Source organism: Prunus persica, chromosome G8, assembly GCF_000346465.2.
Source record: "Prunus persica cultivar Lovell chromosome G8, Prunus_persica_NCBIv2, whole genome shotgun sequence".
Lineage (NCBI taxonomy): Eukaryota > Viridiplantae > Streptophyta > Magnoliopsida > Rosales > Rosaceae > Prunus > Prunus persica.
In genome coordinates this window covers 16,571,567-16,591,028 of record NC_034016.1, presented here as the reverse complement: position 1 = coordinate 16,591,028, position 19,462 = coordinate 16,571,567, and the positions used below count along the sequence as shown (strand labels likewise).

The following is a 19,462-nucleotide window of genomic DNA, read 5'->3' as shown; positions in this document are numbered from 1 at the left end:
CTAGTCTAATCTAGTCCTCCCTAACAAACAACCCTATAATCTCTTGACCGAGACCATTTAGGAAAAGTTTGAAATGTCTATTACGCTCTATAAGAATTGTAGGACTACAATGACAATTCAACCAATTTATACCCTTTCCCTCAGGGCAGAAGGACGAAAAATGAATGCAAGGAAAAGGGACAATTAATTATTGAAAGAAAATTATTTTCCACACTATATTCCAATACATACTCCACATGCATGCCTCCTACAACCCCACTTGCTTGTCAATACCACGTGGATAGCACTGTTTTATTATTCTCAATCAATTACGTTTCGTCCTGAGTAATAGGATTTCACATGGCGAAGCATAATCAGATGGGGAGTGGCTAGATAATTCAAAAGGCTACTCCTATAGAAACCTTATATCCTCTTTAGACCATCCAAAAAATTCAACTAAACTCTTCCTGCAAATCTGAAAAAATCTTTTCTTTCATCACCACAACAAATATCTCAATAACTTTCTTAGTTGAAGTCTTAAAACAAATCGGTTCATGATAGGTTTTATAATTATTAGTTATTGTATCCCAAACACCCAGAACAATGTAATTATCTAAACCAATTATCTTTATATATAGATCTAGAAAATATAGAAGATGAGAGAGGCATGAACAATGATGCAGTTGCAGTGAGAAATCCGATACAACTGCCATGGTGAAGAAAGGGAACTGTCATGGAAGAATGAGTGAGCGAGATGGGTTTAGCGGCGCCCGTGAGAAATCTGGCGATAATGGAAATTTTGTGGGAAGAGTGTGGGGGAGGAGGAAGAAGAAAAAGGGGGATTGAAAGACTTTTTGGTAATTATTGCTTTAATTAGGATATAATAATAAAACAATTAAAAAAACTTAGTTGTATTAGATGAGTTGGCATACCACATAAGGTGATTTATAAAGGGTATTTTAGAAATAATGTTGGGTGGAAAAATAGGATTGTGCTTTTTCAAATTTACATGATGAGTGAGAAGATAAGATTGATAGAAAAATAGGATAAGTGGATGGAAATAGTAGCACTCTAATAGAATTTATATATATTACACACCAATAAATTAGTTATTATGGCTCAAATACTTTTAGTTAACAAGTCAATACCACATCACATTATCAACTAAGTTTTTCTGCGGCCACCACACTCAACTAAGATGGAGGCCCTGGAGGGGATGGGTAGAGGTGGATAAGGGAGGGACATGTCTGGGAGGGTACGTAAAGAGGGGAAGGAAGGGGAGGAGGAGAGGGATGGAGGTCACCTGACAGGACCCACCCCGAATTCCTTGAAACCCGAGATGAGTCCTGTGGAAATTCCAACATCACATCGACGTCGGGCCCACTTATTACAGACCGAGACTTTCTACCAAAATTTTGGCAGAGTCTCCCCTGTAAATTGAACAATTCCCAAAAATTTCAACCTGCATAAAACACATTTAATATCACCAACCGGCAGCATGCACAAGATAATTTCATGCAATTCACAAAATCGGCATCCGGCCCTCAAATGATCCGAAACCAAACTACCAACAAAGTCCTTAAGCCAAATCATACCTTAAACAAGGCAAATAATAAACTCAAACACACTTATGAATGCCAAATGAAATTTACATCATCTAACTTTCCCAACTATCCAATATGCGAGGTTTTAACCTCTTAACGCAATCGCAAATAGTTTAAGGTTTTAGCCCAAATCGTACATCAATCCAAAACAAGCTTTGTGCCTGTTTTGACCAGAACACATTTACACAATCCTCCCTCAGCCAGACGGGAGTATGAACAATTATTTAATCGCATCTCGTTTTCAACCGAATTTCAGGACCAACGACCAGGTCAGAACCAATCTCCATAAAACAACATAAATAAAATTTAGTCTGCGGCTGCACCTGAGTGGGACCCCAGGCTACCTACGTACTCTTACTGAGGGATCAAGCCACACGTAGTTCTTTCCACAAAATCCCGATTCCGATAACGTACAAACCATTACAGCAACACAAAAATAATACATTCTAGAATTTACTCCTTTCCCTTTTTAATTTAAATCACAACACACCAAACATAATTCTTTTAAGCATCACTCTTTCCTCGATATAGTAAAATAATCCCTTTTTCTTCTCCCTATTATTCTATCACACGCTGAATATTCCAACGCCACGTGTGATGAGCTAATAACATAATCATAATGTCTCATACGCCGGAATATTCCAACGCCACGTGTGAGACCTGTTAGTCATATATTATTCATATACGCCGGAAAATCCAACGCCACGTATGGGAAGTGTCTCACACGCAGGAAATTTCAACGCCACGTGTGAGACTACATAATCACATATTCTTCCAATACGCCGGAAAATTCAATGCCATGTGTGAGACCTAATAATCACATATTCTTCCCATAAGCCGGAGAATCTAACGCTACGTATGGGAAGTGTCTCACACCCCGAAAAATCCAACGCAACGTATGGGAAGTGTCTCACACGCCGGAAAATCCAACGCCACTTGTGAGACCATCAAATCACATATCCTTCCCATACGCAGGAAAATCCAACGTCACATATGGGAAGTGTTTCACACGCCGAAAAATTCAACGCTACGTGTGAGACCATCAAATCACATATCATTCCCATACGTCGGAAAATCCAACGCCACGTATGGGAAGTGTCTCACACGCCATAAAATCCAACGCCACGTGTGAGACCATCAAATCACATATCCTTCTCATACGTCGAAAAATCCAACGCCACGTATGGGAAGTGTCCCACACGCCGAAAAATATAACGCTACGTATGAGACCATCAAATCACATATCCTTCCCATACGTCGGAAAATTCAACGCCAGGTATGGGAAGTGTTTCACACGCCGGAAAATTCAACGCCACGTGTGAGACCATTAAATCACATATCCTTCCCATACATCGGAAAATCCAACGCCACGTATGAGAAGTGTCTCACAAATTGGGAAATCCAACGCCACGTGTAAGACTTAAATAATCATACATTCTTCCCATACGCCAGAAATTCCAACGCCACGTATAGGAAGTGTCTCACACACTGAAAAATCCAACGTCACTTGTGAGACTTACATAATCATACATTCTTCCTATACGCCGGAAATTTCAACGCCACGTATAGGAAGTATGTACTTATACATAATATAATCATATAACTTCCCACATCAAAATTCAATTCTCAATTTCATATTACTCATATCGAAACTTATAAATTTCCCAATCCTTATTCCAAATATATATATATATATATATATATATATATATATATATACCAAATCCATGCATATTCTTTCAATCATTGAAAATAGTGCATATTAAAATAAATGTCCACTCACTTCTTAATAATCATATATTCCAAATTCTAATATTGCATAAACTTCAAACAACCATAAAACATCCGCTGTTCCCCAGTTTCAAACAATAAATTAATCTCATAATCTCACTTAATCACTTAACCCAACTAACGGAGGCAGACCGAGGCGGTGAAGGACTGGGGTTGGAAGAGGACGGTGGCCAGGTCATTTTGGTACCGGCCCCGTCAGCTTTGGTGGCCGAACGAGAGGACGGCTAGCCAAAATGTTGCCGGTTGGCACTACCGTCGCGAGAGAGAGGAGAGAGACTGCGCCGAGAGAGAGAAAAAATCAAATTTTATCAAACCTTTTTCTCAATATTTACGATTGTACCATTGGTGATGTTTTGCTTGTCACTTCTTCGTCACAGCTCCGATTCAAGCTCACTACGTGTCTACGGACTCATCTTGCCATGCTCTACGCAACGGTACAGTTGAAATTTTCAAATTCATTCCCGATCAAAAAGTCAACTTTAAACCTAATAAAATATTCTAGGGGCAAAATTGTAATAACCCAAACCTTAATTAATATTTAACTATTAAACTATTAAAAGGAAATGACACGTTTGCCCTTAGAATATTCTAGTAAAGAAAAAGTTGACTTTTTGACCGAGAAAGAATTTGACTATTCCACATGCCTCGTGCGTAGAGCGCGACGAAGCGAGTCCGTAGACACGGAGTGGACTTGAATCGGAGTTGTAACAAAGAAAATACAGTCAAAATACATAGAAGGGCAAAATGATAATTTTGAAATTAGGATTTTTTTTAAAAACTGACTCTCTCTCTCTCCCCTCACTCTTCTTCCTCGCGACCACAGCCCCTCCCTGTTTTTTTTTTAACCCATCACCTTCTCTCCTCCATTTGGTGGGGACCACACTTAGTCCTAGAATGGTCCTTGTGTTGTCAAGAGCGTGTAGGAATTCGCGGATCTTAATTTGGATAACGTTTGAACCCTGAACGGATTTTGCATCTTGTGCTGGTTCAATGGGTTCGAGCCTTTGTTCGTGCGTTTGTGACCAAACTAACCGTCCGATTGAGACCAGACTCATGGGACTTGTATCCTAGGTTTAAGGGAACGTTAATGTGGGCATAGGAGTAACTTTAATTGGATGCACGCACTTCTAGGAGTTGGGGGTCAGGGTTTTATTTAAATATTTATATCGAGCAGTTTTATTAATATATATTATTATGGTACTTGAATCAGGCACCCGGGCACCAGTTGACCCACATGAGGGACCTCCAAAAGGTCCAGCGAACTCGGACCAGCTGTGAGTGGACTCTTTGTTTTCATAAATGAATTTATGCTATTCAGCTACAGTATTTGATCTTAAATAAGTTTTATGCAAAGATTAGTGTTTTATTAGTTGATATATGCTTTTAAATGTTTTGAATTCACATGCTACCGAGTGAGATATCCGTTATGGATATAGGAAAAGGAAATTTTAGCTAAATAACATATAAATGCCAGTAAAGTTTTAGATTTAACAGAAATTCAGTTATTTATCATATGTTTCAGAGATTTTAGATTTTCTTAAGCCACCTTAGGTACCCAGTTATAGAAACAAGTTGCCTTCAGATAAGACGATGTCCACGGGCATCCAGGTTGCCTTCGGTATATGTTGCCTTCGGATATGACGATGTCCACGGACATCCAATTTGCCTTCAATTTTGTCAGTGCGCTTGACATTTGCCTCACGAGTTTCGGGGACGCCGGGACCGTGGGAGCCAAGAATGCGGATCAGGCTGACTACGGTCCCCTGAATCCTGCCAGTTTGCGGCTTGAGTTGACTTTATGTCACCGAGACCTGCCAGGGGAATTGACGAATTATCAGGAAGTGACGGATATCAAGAATTGACAAAATTAAAAGGGTACTCCTATGTGGTAGTTTAAAACTGATTTCAGTGCTTTTAAGAGTTTAAAGATGATATGAGTATGCTTGACATATATTTATATATATATATATATATATATATATGAGTGCATTGATTTCAGTATGTATATGATTAAAAGAATGAATTAGTTTTGTATAACTGTTTTTACAATGGGGTTAGTATGTTCTTATGCTATTTTTCTTAAAACTTTGTTTTTGGGTCCACTCACCTTTTAAAGGTTTTGCGCCCCCAGGCCGTAGACGTGCATCTGAAAGTCACCACAGGGCAGTTTCCGCTTCCTGCATCTCTTCAGCTTAGTGTAGGGTCCGTGGCCCTCCAAATGTTCTTCTTGTAAATAAATCTGTATAAATTCTCTGATATTGCCCCTGGGCTCGAACTTTATTGTTGATTGTATATATAAGCATGCTGGAAGTTGGGTTGTATATATATGCTTGTCTTGACAGATGTAATTTTGGGGATTGAACAAATTACAGGGAAGACTCTGCCGAATTTTCATTAGAAGTCAAGGCTAAAATGAAATTAAGTTTGTAACCAAAAGGGCAACCAGGTCATTTATGCTCGGCACTCACCAAGTGTCGATCACGAACAGGGTTCGGCTCGGATTCCAAAGGGGAATTTGGGTCGGGTCCTGTCAAAAATGGTATTTTATCTGAATAAATTAATAATTACCAATTTATTTAGGACCGGGTCGTTACATCACCGACCTGTAAAAGGGGTGACAGCTGAAACTTTTTTTCTCTCGTAGAGTTTTCTCTATTTATCTTTTTTTTAATATTAAAAGATGTCCCAAATTCAAATATCTTTATTATTGATGATAACATAGAGATTCGGATCCTCTGCTTGGTTTTTCTCTGCTTTAATCTGCTTGATTTTTATCGTAGACTTGCCACCACAGTAAATAATAATCCAAAGGCTAACAAGTTGAGACCACATATATATTTTTTATATAAAAAACCCAAACAAGAAGAAAATTTGTTAGATGGTCCTCTTTCCAAATCAAAGCAAATTTTCTTCCTCTAGGTTTTCAAGTCAGGTTTAAATTCTAAATCTTGGATCAAGTTCTTATTCACGGAGGGGTTTATTTTCCTTTCACTTTGACTAGTAAGGCCTCTCAATATGTGTCATAAATAAAATGTTGGCCCTCAGTGAAAATTACAGTCCCCTCGTAACACTTTCCTTATAAATACTCCATGCTATATGCCTCATTTCCTTCATCAACCACTCAAGATATTAGTTTGCATTGTGAGCCTACAAACCAATACCATGGGGTTGTCTAAGATTTCCTTTGCCTTCGTATGTCTCATAGGCTTAGCCCTGCTCCAATCCACTGGTGCCCAAGACTCACCACAAGACTACCTCAATGCCCACAACGCCGCTCGAGCCCAGGTAGGTGTTGCTCCCTTGACCTGGGACCCCAACCTAGTAGCCTATGCCCAAAGATATGCAAACTCCCGTGCTGGTGATTGCAATCTAGTGCACTCTAATGGGCCTTATGGTGAAAACATAGCGAAGAGCACCGGTGACTTGTCTGGCACAGCTGCCGTGAACTTGTTCGTAGGGGAGAAGCCCGACTATGACTACAACTCTAACACCTGTGCTGCTGGGAAGATGTGTGGTCATTACACGCAGGTGGTTTGGCGCAACTCAGTTCGTTTAGGGTGTGCAAAAGCGCGATGCACCAATGGAGGCACGTTTATTGGGTGCAACTATGATCCCCGGGGAAACATTCGTGGGCAGAGGCCTTACTAAATTAATTAAGCTTTTTAACAAACCACTATTGAGCTTTTATTTTCTGTTCAAGAATAAAATGAAAGGAATGATTGTATGGTTCACTAGCTAGAAGTTAGCATGGTGCTCACTACGCTAGCTACTTTAATATTTGAATAAAATTTGGCAACTAGCTATGCATGCATATGCTAGCTGCTAGTTAGTCCTGCTATTTGTGAAATGCTTCAGACTTTGATTTTTCGCTTAATGTTTCCTCGTCAAGGGAAGTAGACTCGTCTCTAATTTTGGATTCCCGGGTTAAGACAATAAATTACTGTGGAAATTTCTCTGTTGATGAACAACGGAGGCAAGAAACATTTCGTAGAAACTAGGCAGACACATGCAGTTTTTTGCCTATCGCTCTTATCACGTCACATCACCTTTTATAATTATATACAATTAAAATTGATGATAGGAAATTTTAAGTTACTCAATAATGAAGAATAATATATAATTGAAACATTCAAGGAAAACCTCTCAGTCCTAGCTAACTAGTTGCTACCGACCCACGCAATTACATTGCACAAAATATTTGGGAGTTAAGATATGTACTATTCTATGACAAGCCTCATTTGTTAGGAAGCACTATATTAGATTGGACTAAACTAGCAAAATATCTATATTTTATGTGCAATCAATGCATAATTTGGATATTGTTGTCCAACTTGGAGGATGAAGGAGGAGTATTCATAATAGGTTGATGACTAAAACTTATCCCTTATAATCCCACCATTTTCAAGGGGATTAGGGGGATAAGTTTTAGTAATCAACCTCTTATAGATAATCTCCATTATTCCTCCAAGTTAGGCAAAATATCCATATTATGCTTTGAATGCACATGAAATATATACATTTTGTTAGTTTAGTCTAGTCTAATCTAGTCCTCCCTAACAAACAAGACTATAATCTCTTGACCGAGACCATTTAGGAAAAGTTTGAAATGTCTATTATGCTCTATAAGAATTGTAGGACAACAATGACAATTCAACCAATTTCTACCATTTCCCTCAAGGCAGAAGGACGAAAAATGAATGCAAGGAAAAAGGACCATTAATTATTGAAAGAAAATTTTCCACACTATATTCCAATACATATTCCACATGCATGCCTCCTACAACCCCACTTGCCTATCCTTGACCAAAGATTTCCTGACAAAAACTTATATACCACGTGGATAGTACTGTTTTGTTATTCTCAATCAATTACGTTCCATCTTGAGTAATAGGATGCCACATGGCGAAGCATAATTGGATGGGCAGTGGCAGACTCAAGAATTTTTCAATGGAGGTGCAATTTTTAAAGACTAAGACAACTAAATATCCTTATAATTTAAACAATACTAATGTTATTCATAATTAATTACAAAAAATAATATTACAATTAACCTACAATTGTTGCTGACGAGGTTTCATATCATGAAAATGTCGCATTATATTTGCGTTACTAATATAAGGAAAAAAAAAACATCTTTCTCGATGTAAACAACCAAACTATCACTCAACCATTGATTCCCTATTTTGTTGGGCAATGGTGTTTTCACAATATTCAAAGCTCTCTCAACTAAAGCAATTGCATAATTGTATAATTATTTGAAGGAGGATTTAAACTCTCTCTTAAAGTACCATTGTATAACTGTATAATTAAAACAAAATAAGGGTTTTATATCTATAACTATGACTAATTGACGGTAATTTATCAATTAATTAAACAAATCAATATCAAATTATCGATTCAATAAACAAATAAAAATTAATTATACTCTATTTATGTGTCATGCAGCCTCTTCCTCCTCGAGTTTGCTACTGATCTTACTAATATAGAACTCCTTGTTTTTAAAGTTTGAGTTCCCTCATAGAATACCAAACAAGTTTTTGAATCTTAAAAAATGGGTTTTAGGACTCTTTGTTTTCAAGAAAAATAAAAGTTTTTGAATTCCATACTTGAATAGGATACCAAATGCCACCTAAAATTTTCTTGTTCATGATGTTTGCATGCACCGTTTCTTTATGTATATATGAGATTTGTATACCAATTTGATTGTGGTTGTACAATAAACAAGGATGGTCCTTAGTAAGGACTAACTTGGGCTATAGCACAGGTGTGGTGGTTTTTCTTAGCCCAAAATTTCTAATACAACATCCTTCACGTAAAGTAAATTTAGCCCATTCCATTATAAATATAACAAATCTTATATGATATCTTATACCATTTCAAGTAAGATTAGAACTTTATATGATTGGAAAGCTAAAGTAGAATAGAACACTTGTCGTAAAGGTTGAGATGTCACCTAACTTTATTCAAGATCTCAAAGATTTTTTGGATTAAAACCCTTGGTCAAGATTGTGGTTGCAGTGATTATAGGTAGGAACTTGGATCTCTTATGTCTTTATAGATTTTGAAAAATTGAATGTGTTCGTTGTAATTATATTTCACTAATTATGTCTATGGTTTTTCCAGTTATGTCTATGTGTTTATTTTTTTTAATCTTTAAGTGAGGGAAGATTCGAATTTGAGAATTTTTTGTTTTTAATATTGGAAAAAAAAATATAACTAGACAAAAATGTAATTGGTTTATCCAAAATTCTAATAAAAGACTAATTATACATTAGTTTGCTAAGAAACATAAGGCTAAACAACCATACGTATTTCCTTTTTGCTACAATGGGCCTGAAAACCAAGAAAACTAGCAAGAGTTTTTCATGGGCCAAACAATGCCAATCTGATATGGGGCAACTCGGGCGGATGAGAGCCCAAAGTGGTTGCAAGATCAAGAGAGGCAAAACCCTTCAAACGTTTTCCTCTATATCCATATTTAATTGGGAAAAAAAGTCATTTTTAGTCCGTGTAATTTGTCAGATTTTTTTTTTTGGTCCATGTAGTTTAATTTTGTCAATTTAACCTTTGTAGTTTGATTCTATCGCAATTCAAGGACCCATCTAAATTTTCTGCGAATTTCGTCCAAAATTCGATACAAAATACTCCTCCACATAAGAGACGCGTGTTTATCAAACTACATGGATCAAATTGCTAGAATTAAAATTACAAAAACAAAAGTGAAAATTTCGTCAAACTATATGAAAGAAAGGTGACCTTTTTGTCTAATTAATTTGCTTCCTCTTTCATTTCTTTGTATTTTGGTAAGAAGCATAATGCTTTACCTTTTATTTTTAAAAGCCACAAGAAGTTGACAGAGGGGTCATATAACAAAGTTCATTTATATCGTTAACAAAGTCAAAACTTTGATCCTCAATGTACAGCTAAATGTTTTAGTCATTGCAGCTAAAAATCCTCACCTCATTATAGGATTCAAATAAAACTTCACTTAATCAATGGTATAGATTGATTGTTTGACAATACAATGTTTGTATGGATACCAAATCCACTCGGTGACGCAATCCCACACAAGTTTTATTTGTTCTCCATGCTTGTTTATAGAACTTAACAAACTCTCCCATTTTAGGATCCTATATTTAACCCTCCCAACTACATAAATATGCACAATCTCATTTCCCATTTCAATCAACATCTAACAATCCAACCTTCTCTGCTAGAAAGAAAACACCTTAAACTTCTGATATCAAGAAACAAAAATGGCGTTCAACACGAAGCTACTTTTGGCCATTTACTGCGTCGCATTGGTCTTCACTCTTGTCTCTGCAAACATTTCCCAAGCAGAGATCGATGGCTTCCTCGAGGAGCACAACAAGGCTCGTAAAGAGGTCGGCAACAAACCCCTTAAGTGGAACACAACTTTGGCCCAGTATGCCCAAGAATATGCCAACAAAAGAGTTGACGACTGCGCTATGGAGCACTCAAGAGGGCGTTGGGGTGAGAACTTGACCTCGGGCGACGGCATGACCGGCGCAGCTGGCACTAAATATTGGGTCACCGAGAAAGAGTTCTATGACCCCAAGTCCAACAAATGTGTCAAAGAGGAATGTGGTCACTACCTTGCTGTGATCTGGGGCAAAACCACCGAGGTCGGATGTGGGATTTCAAAGTGCAAGGATGGAAAGAACTATATCGTTTGCAGCTACGATCCCATGTACCAGCCCGAGGACGAGCGCCCATACTAGACGATGTATGTACGCACACTTACATGAGGCCTGTTGAGAGGTCCGTGTTTTTTTTTCTTTTGCGAGCTCCCATACTTGATATGGTATTGTGAGAGGTGACAAGAGAATGGATAAAAAATGAAAAGAATAATATTATTTCCTTTTTTTCTTTTTTTGTAATTTCTAACTAAATATTATCTCATTCTCTTTATGTTTTTTTTTACTTTTTCTCAATCTCAATTGTCTAATGCCTCCCCATCTCGTATTTGTCTTTATTTTTTTTTTTTAAAATACGACAAATGTGATATCGAAAGGATGTTAAGTGTATGTTTGGTATTTTATTTGAATTCAACTTTTTAAACTTTAAAAAAATAAATTGAGTCCAAAATTCAAAAAATATGTTTGGTAGACCTAGTTACTCAAAACCACACAAATACTTAAAACCCAAACAAATCGGTTTTTTAAGAATTTTTACGACAAATTGTTTTTAATCTTAAAGTATGGATTTTAGAACTCCTTGTTTTTAAAGTTTGAGTTCCCTCCTTGAATACCAAACAAGTTTTTGAATCTTAAAAGTTTGATTTTAGAACTCTTTGTTTTTACGAAAAATCAAAGTTTTTGAATTTCATACTTGAATAGATACCAATTGCCACCTAAGATTTTCTTGTTCATGGATGCACGTGTTTGCATGCACCGTTTCTTTATGTATATATGAGATTTTTTGAACTGATATTTGTAGACCAATTTGATTGTGGGTTGTATCATAACTAGGGACGGTCCTTAGTAAAGATTAACTTGGGCTATAGCCCATGTGTGGTTTTTTTTCTTAGCCCAACATTTATAATACAACCCACCGAAGCATACACATAATACTTGTTTACACATAATTCACGTAAGGTAAATTTAGTCCATCTCATTATCTATATATATAAAGCAAAAGGCAGAGAATGATGAAACATTCAAAATACCAGAAAATACCCTTAGTTAATTGAAACATTAAGAATTGAAATTATTAATTAAATGAGGATAATCTGGTAAATTCACATTTTTATATTAAAAAAATTAAAATTAAAAACAAAATCATATAATATGTCCTACTTTTGTGGAACATAACTATCCATGTTTTTTTTAAAAATAAAATAAAATAAAAAATAAAAAATAAAACCAATTGGTACATGCGTGAGCATGTGCCAAGAGGCTAGTAAATATAACAAATCTTGTACGATATCTTATACCATTTCAAGTCAGATTAGAACTTCATATGATTGGAAGCTAAAGTATAATAGAACACTTGTGGTAAAGGTTGAAATGTCACCGAACTTTTTATTCAAGATCTCAAAGAATTTTTGGATTAAAACACTTGGTCAAGATTGTGGGTGCAGTGATTAGAGGTAGGAACTTGGATTGCTTTATGTCATTATAGATTTTGAAAATTTGAATGTGTTGGTTGTAAATATATGTCATCAATTATGTCTATGTTTTTTTTTTTTCGTCCTCAAGTGAGGGAAGAATCAAATTTAAGACTTCTTATATTGGAAAGAAAAATACAACTAGACAAAAACCTAAGTGGTTTATCCAAAATTTTAATAAGGGACTAATTATCCGTTACTTTGGTAAGAAACATAAGGCTAAACAACCGTCACTACTAGAAAACGGACTTATAAGCCACATATTACCTGTGGCTTATAATCATTTTGACCACAGCCAATTCGTGGCCAAAGGGTGTTAGCCACAGATAGGCCTCATCATTTGGTATGTGGGCTCATGGGCCGATAGGGTCCCACCCGGCCCATCGAAAAAAAAGTCCGGTCCGACTCGTTATCGGCTTTGAGATGGCCCGACCCGCCTTGGGCTTGGGTGTCTGAAGCCTAGCCCAGCCCGATTAAGCCTACGATAGCCCAGCCCATTAGGCCCGGATACATATATAATTATGTATAAATAAGAGTTTAGGTTTATGATTATATCACTTAAATCACATATATAATTTGTTTCATTTCATTTACTTTTCTTTACTCATGCCTAGTTTATAATTGGATGATTAGTACATTAATTTGTGTCAATTATTAATTCAATAATTATATATATATATATATATAAAGGACAAACCTTAAACTTCTCATATCAAGAAACAAAAATAGCGTTCAACATGAAGCTTCTTTTGGCCATCCGTTGCGTCGCATTGGTCTTCACTGTTGTCTCTGCAAACATTTCCAAAGCAGAGATCAATGGCTTCGACGAGGAGCACAACAAGGCTCGTAAAGAGGTCGGCAACAAACCCCTCAAGTGGAACACGACCTTAGCCCAGTATGCCCAAGAATATGCTGAGAAAAGAGTTGACGATTGCGCCATGGATCCCTTGATTGGGCGTTGGGGGTGAGAACTTGGCCTCTGGCAACGGCATGAGCGGTGCTGCTGCTACCAAGTATTGGGTCACCAAGAAGGAGTTCTATGACGAAAAGTCCAACAAATGCGTCAAAGACGAATGTGGTCACTACCTTGCTGTGGTCTGGGGCAAAATTACCAAGGTCGGATGTGGCATTTCAAAGTGCAAGAATGGACAAAACTACGTAGTTTGCAGCTACGATCCCATGTACCAGCCCGAAGACGAGCGCCCCCACTAGATGATGTATGTACGCTCACGTGCGCGTAACCACACCAACATTAGGCCTGTTGAGAGGTCCTGTGTTTTTTTTTTCTTTTACTGAAATTAGAAAAATAAAATGTAACGAATGTATACAAATACTTCCCCACACTCACAACATTTTTTTACGTGACTAGCACTTGATATGGTATTGTGAGAGGTGACAAGAGTGAATCAAAAAATGAAAAAGAATAAGATTATTTCATTTCTGTAATTTCTAACTGAAATATTATGTCATTCTCATTCTTTCTTTCTTTTTTTTTTTTTTTTTTGGCCAATCTCTCTCGTCTGCCTCTGCATCTCGCCTTTGTCTTTAATTGACAAATGGAATATCAAAAGGATGTGAAGTGCATGTTTGGTATTCTATTTGAATCCAACTTGTGAAACTTTACAAAAAATAAAAAATGAAAAATTATTTAAGTCCAAAACTCAAAAAATTTGTTTGGTAGAGACCTAGTTTTGAAAACCTAAACTAAAAAATAACTCAAAAACACCCAAATACTTGAAAATATAACAAATCTATTTTATAGAATTTTTTCAAAGAAACTGTTTTCAAGTTGCATAACAAACAAGTTTTTTAATCTTTTTTTTTTTTTTGGTCTGATCAAGTTTTTTAATCTTCAAACATGAATTTCAGAACTCCTTGTTTTTAAAGTTTGAGTTCCCTCATTGAATACCAAACAAGTTTTTGAATCTTAAAAAATGGGTTTTAGGACTCTTTGTTTTCAAGAAAAATAAAAGTTTTTGAATTCCATACTTGAATAGGATGCCAAATGCCACCTAAGATTTTCTTGTTCATGATGTTTGTATGCACCGTTTCTTTATGTATATATGAGATTTGTATACCAATTTGATTGTGGTTGTACAATAAACAAGGATGGTCCTTAGTAAGGACTAACTTGAGCTATAGCCCAGGTGTGGTGGTTTTTCTTAGCCCAAAATTTCTAATACAACATCCTTCACGTAAAGTAAATTTAGCCCATTCCATTATAAATATAACAAATCTTATATGATATCTTATACCGAGTCCCGATTTCTTGGACCACAGGAGTCCAAGAGATTGTAGTCACCCACCATTGGATATTAATGCAATGGTTCAAAAAAGTTTCTTCAAAAGAGTGCAAGAGTGAGTGAATCGTTGAATTTACATCCAACGGTAAGTGATCACAAATCTCTTGGACCCCTGTAATCCAAGAGATAAGGACTGATCTTATACCATTTCAAGTAAGATTAGAACTTCATATGATTGGAGAGATAAAGTAGAATAGAACACTTGTCGTAAAGGTTGAGATGTCACCTAACTTTATTCAAGATCTCAAAGATTCTTTGGATTAAAACCCTTGGTCAAGATTGTGGTTGCAGTGATTATAGGTAGGAACTTGGATCTCTTATGTCTTTATAGATTTTGAAAATTTGAATGTGTTCGTTGTAATTATATTTCACTAATTATTTCTATGGTTTTTCCAGTTATGTCTATGTGTTTTTTTTTTTTTTAAAATCTTTAAGTGAGGGAAGATTCGAATTTGAGAATTTTTTTGTTTTTAATATTGGAAAGAAAAATATAACTAGACAAAAAAGTAATTGGTTTACCACACCACCAATATCATACATACGACATTACATGACGCGAGAGTGCATGGTCAACACACACCTAAAGCGCCTACGTTCCGCTTGCAGCCAATACAACCACAACCTAACTTGCACCGCTTGCAGCCAATACAACCACAACCTAACTTGCACGAGATTCAACAACCAAAACTACTGGTAATTTTAATAAAAGACTAATTGTCCATTAGTTTGCTAAGAAACATAAAGCTAAACAACCATACGTATTTCCTTTTTGCTACAATGGGCCTGAAAACCGAGAAAACTAGCAAGAGTTTTTCATGGGCCAAACAATACCAATCTGATATGGGGCAACTCGGGCATATGAGAGCCCAAAGTTGTTGCAAGACCAAGAGAGGCAACACCCTTCAAACGTTTTCCTCTATATCCATATTTAATTGGGAAAAAAAAGTTATTTTTGGTCCTTGTAATTTGTCGGAATTTTTTTTTATTTTGATCCATGTAGTTTAATTTTGTCATTTCACTTTTGTAGTTTGATTCTATCGCAATTCAAGGACCCATCTAAATTTCCAGTGAATTTCGTCCAAAATTCGGTACAAAATACTCCTCCACATAAGAGACGCGTGTTTATCAAACTACATGGGTCAAATTGCTAGAATTAAAATTACAAGAACAAAAGTGAAAATTTCATCAAACTACATGAACGAAAGGTGACCTTTTTGTCTAATTAATTTGCTTCCTCTTTCATTTGTTTGTATTTTGGTAAGAAGCATAATGCTTTACCTTTTATTTTTAAAAGCCACAAGAAGTTGACAGAGGGGCCATATTACAAGTTCATTTATATCATTCTGGAGTAACGACTACTTTATTTATGAGATAGAGAAGACGAGAGTCAAAACTTTGATCCTCATTGCAAGGCTAAATGTTTGTCATTGCAGCGAAAAATCCTCACCTAAGTAATGATTATATATTGTAATATAGGATTAAAATAAAACCTACTTAATCAATGGTATAGATTGATTGTCCGACAATACACTGTTTCTATGAATCTAAAATCCACTCTCACAGGTCTTATTTGTTCTCCATGGTTATTTATAGAACTTGAGAAACCCTCCCATTTTCAAGGATCCTATATTTAACCCTCTCAACTATATAAATATGCACAATCTCATTTGCCCTTTCAATTAACCTCTATCAATTCAACATTCTCTAATACAATAACATCCGAGACCTTTCTCATACCGAGAAACAAAATGGCGTTCAACATCAAGCTTCTTCTGGCCATCTGCTCCGTCGCATTGTTCTTCACTCTTGTCTCTGCAGACCTTTCCAAAGAAGATATCGATGGCTTCGTGGAGGAACACAACAAGGCCCGCGCCCAGGTCGGCAACCGTCCACTCAAATGGAACGCGACCCTAGCCAAGTATGCCCAAGATTATGCAGACAAGAGAGTTGATGACTGCGCCATGGAGCACTCAATGGGGCCTTATGGTGAGAACTTGGCCTCAGGAGAAGGCATGTCTGGAGCAGCTGCCGCCAAGTATTGGGTCACTGAGAAGGAGTTTTATGACTACGACCTAAACAAATGCGTCCGAGACGAATGTGGACATTACCTTGGTGTGATTTGGGGCAAAACCACCGAAGTTGGTTGTGGCATTTCAAAGTGCAAGAATGGACTAAACTATGTCATCTGCAACTATGATCCTGCTTATAATGAGGAGGACCATCCCTACTAGACACTAAATTTACATGTCACACAAACATACGTGCACACCTCGACTAGGCCTGTTTGGGGGTCTTGTATTTTTGTTGTTGAGAAATTAGAAGAATAAGAGGGGATAGAGGCGATTACATGTAACGGGTGTGTACGAATTTACCTCCTCACCCTCCCAACATTCTTTTACGTGACTGTTGATTATAAGAGGAGATGACATATATAAAAAAGAAGTAAAAATTATTTCATTTTTTGTAAGTTTTTATTTCATTCTCTTTATTTTTAATTGTCATCAACCTCTCTTTAATTAATACTAATTAACTCTTGATTTTGGGCTAGTGATACTTCTCTCCCTAAAACTCAAAGAGACTTGACCATATTAACTCGTAATTTTAAGAGGTGAGGACAAGATCCTTACTCGTAATTTTCTGACTCTGAACCCGACCAACCATTTTCCTCCACATCTATTAGTTAATTTGCGGTCTTATTTTTTATTTCAGGTTTTTTTTTTTAAGAATAAATTTTATTTCTTAAGGAGCAATTTTCGGATTTTTCCAGTACCTTTTTGTGATAAAAACCCCGAAAATCATGACTTTCATAGGACACGGTACACAAATGGGGGAGAGAGAGAGAGAGAGAGAGAGAGAGAGAGAGAGAGAATGATTCTTGTAGCAAGAATTGTTTTTCCTTAACCCTCCGTTTGGATGGAGGAAAATAACTTGGGATTTGGTTAAAAGCCGGAAATTAAAGAGGAGAAATTGATATTTCCATTGTTTGGCAATTTAAGCATGAAAATTATTAAATGACACGCGGAAATTGGGGCAATGACATTTCAGTTTATGGACTTTGCCTGGGCTGAAAATTGTAATTTGGTACATTCAGAAGCGCCCAAGAGAGCCTTGGTCGAGCCGAAGCCCAATTATATAACTACGAGTCCAAAACTTAGTGTGTTTGGGACACTTGGGTTTGTCTTGGGTGTGGAAGGGTACAGCGTAATAGTGGGTGGAGTTTTGTTTCTTTGCAATTACGACCCTCCTGTAAACATGGTGGGACTTGAGCCATATTAGCTCATTCACACGTACAGACTACACGCACTACACATGGTATGGTAAAGTCCATAAAGAATTTCCTTTCCCCTATTTTCCAAAGTTTACTTTTCTTTTCTGGTCTTCCATAGTTTGCGATCAATTTGTTCCCCGAAATTGACGGTTAGCCTTCTTTAGACGCTAACTGGTCAACTCATACACGTTTTTTCATTTTATTTTTTCTGATAGCAAAGCAACTCATATGTTTTCTAGATGCATCGATAATATATTTCACAAGCTCTCAAGTATTTTTGGTATTATATTTCACAAGCACACTCCATTATTGATAGAGTCAGTAATGAGCACCGCTGATTTGTCGGGCACGGATGCCGTGAACATGTGGGTGGCAGAGAAGGCCTTCTATAACTACGACTCTAACACTTGTGCCGATGGCAAGGTGTGTGGGCATTATACGCAGGTTATTTGGCGTAACACAACTCGTGTAGGGTGTGCAAAAGTGAGGTGCAACAGTGGAGGTACCTTCATCGGGTGCAACTTTGATCCACCAGGCAACTATGTTGGGCAGAAGCCTTACAAGCCTTACAACTCCTATGCGAAAATTCTACCATGTGCCAGGTGCATGGATGTTCCAATAATATTCACCATTGGCAACAATGTTGAGTAGAAGTCTTACTAAACCAACTATATTTATTCGTCTAAAAAAACAAACCAACTATATCTATGAATCTATGTTATCAAGAACAAAATGAATTAAGAAGTGATGTTAGATCATCAATTGATTGATCTTATTCACCGGCATGGTGGATGCTAAATTTAATGGATATTAGGGGTGGACATAGTTCGGTTCAGGCCGATTTCTTATAAAATTAGAACTTGAACTGAAAATGAAGATCAATTCGGTTTTGTTCGATTTTGACAAAGATTTATAGGCAAGACCGAACCAACCCAGACCTGCCCAATTCCAGTTTGGTTCTTGCGATTATCGATTTTTGGCATGAGCCCAAAATTGTAATATATAATTTTATTTATATTACAGATCTGCCCAAAATTGTATTATATTACAGACCTGCCCAAAATTTAATTATATTACAAACCTACCAATTTGTTCATTATCAAATAGGCCAAGCCCAAATTTAAACTTCCACCAAGCTTTTATCACATCAAAATCAATCCAACTTTAGCAAATAAATTATATTCAACTTCAGCAAAATATAAATTACAATCCAAATTCAAAATAAATTACAATCCCACTGCAGCAAAATATAAACAAAATACAAGCATGCAAAAACTCCACAAAAGCATGTAGTCCTAAGTGTTGCAACTTCATTAAATTCCTCCTAACATTGAAAAGTAGCTGGGGCAGACTTGGGAGGTGTGGATGAACTCATAAATCTATATAA

The 19,462-nt window shown here is 36.6% G+C and overlaps 3 protein-coding genes and 1 pseudogene across 3 annotated transcripts; all 4 read left to right on the top strand.

Annotated features, from left to right (window-relative positions):
* LOC18766413 (pathogenesis-related leaf protein 4) lies at positions 6,492-7,221 on the top strand. The gene has a single exon (XM_007201223.2). The coding sequence runs from the start codon at positions 6,537-6,539 to the stop codon at positions 7,020-7,022; it is 486 nt and encodes a 161-aa protein (XP_007201285.1). The 5' UTR covers positions 6,492-6,536; the 3' UTR covers positions 7,023-7,221.
* On the top strand, positions 10,578-11,515 carry LOC18766285 (basic form of pathogenesis-related protein 1). The gene has a single exon (XM_007201446.2). It carries the CDS (start codon positions 10,631-10,633, stop codon positions 11,114-11,116), a length of 486 nt encoding a protein of 161 aa, XP_007201508.2. The 5' UTR covers positions 10,578-10,630; the 3' UTR covers positions 11,117-11,515.
* On the top strand, positions 12,928-13,716 carry LOC18768932 (annotated as a pseudogene).
* Positions 16,506-18,874, top strand: LOC18768862 (pathogenesis-related protein 1). Its single transcript, XM_020569769.1, has 2 exons — positions 16,506-17,001; positions 18,600-18,874. The coding sequence occupies exons 1-2, from the start codon at positions 16,556-16,558 to the stop codon at positions 18,724-18,726; spliced, it is 573 nt and encodes a 190-aa protein (XP_020425358.1). The 5' UTR covers positions 16,506-16,555; the 3' UTR covers positions 18,727-18,874.

Bases quoted from the DNA above. Each gene is read 5' to 3' on its own strand.
- LOC18766413 (XM_007201223.2), top strand. From the start codon at position 6,537: ATGGGGTTGTCTAAGATTTCCTTTGCCTTCGTATGTCTCATAGGCTTA.
- LOC18766285 (XM_007201446.2), top strand. From the start codon at position 10,631: ATGGCGTTCAACACGAAGCTACTTTTGGCCATTTACTGCGTCGCATTG.
- LOC18768862 (XM_020569769.1), top strand. From the start codon at position 16,556: ATGGCGTTCAACATCAAGCTTCTTCTGGCCATCTGCTCCGTCGCATTG. The intron at 17,002-18,599 runs TGATCCTGCTTA...CGGGTGCAACTT, and splicing joins AACTATGTCATCTGCAACTA to TGATCCACCAGGCAACTATG.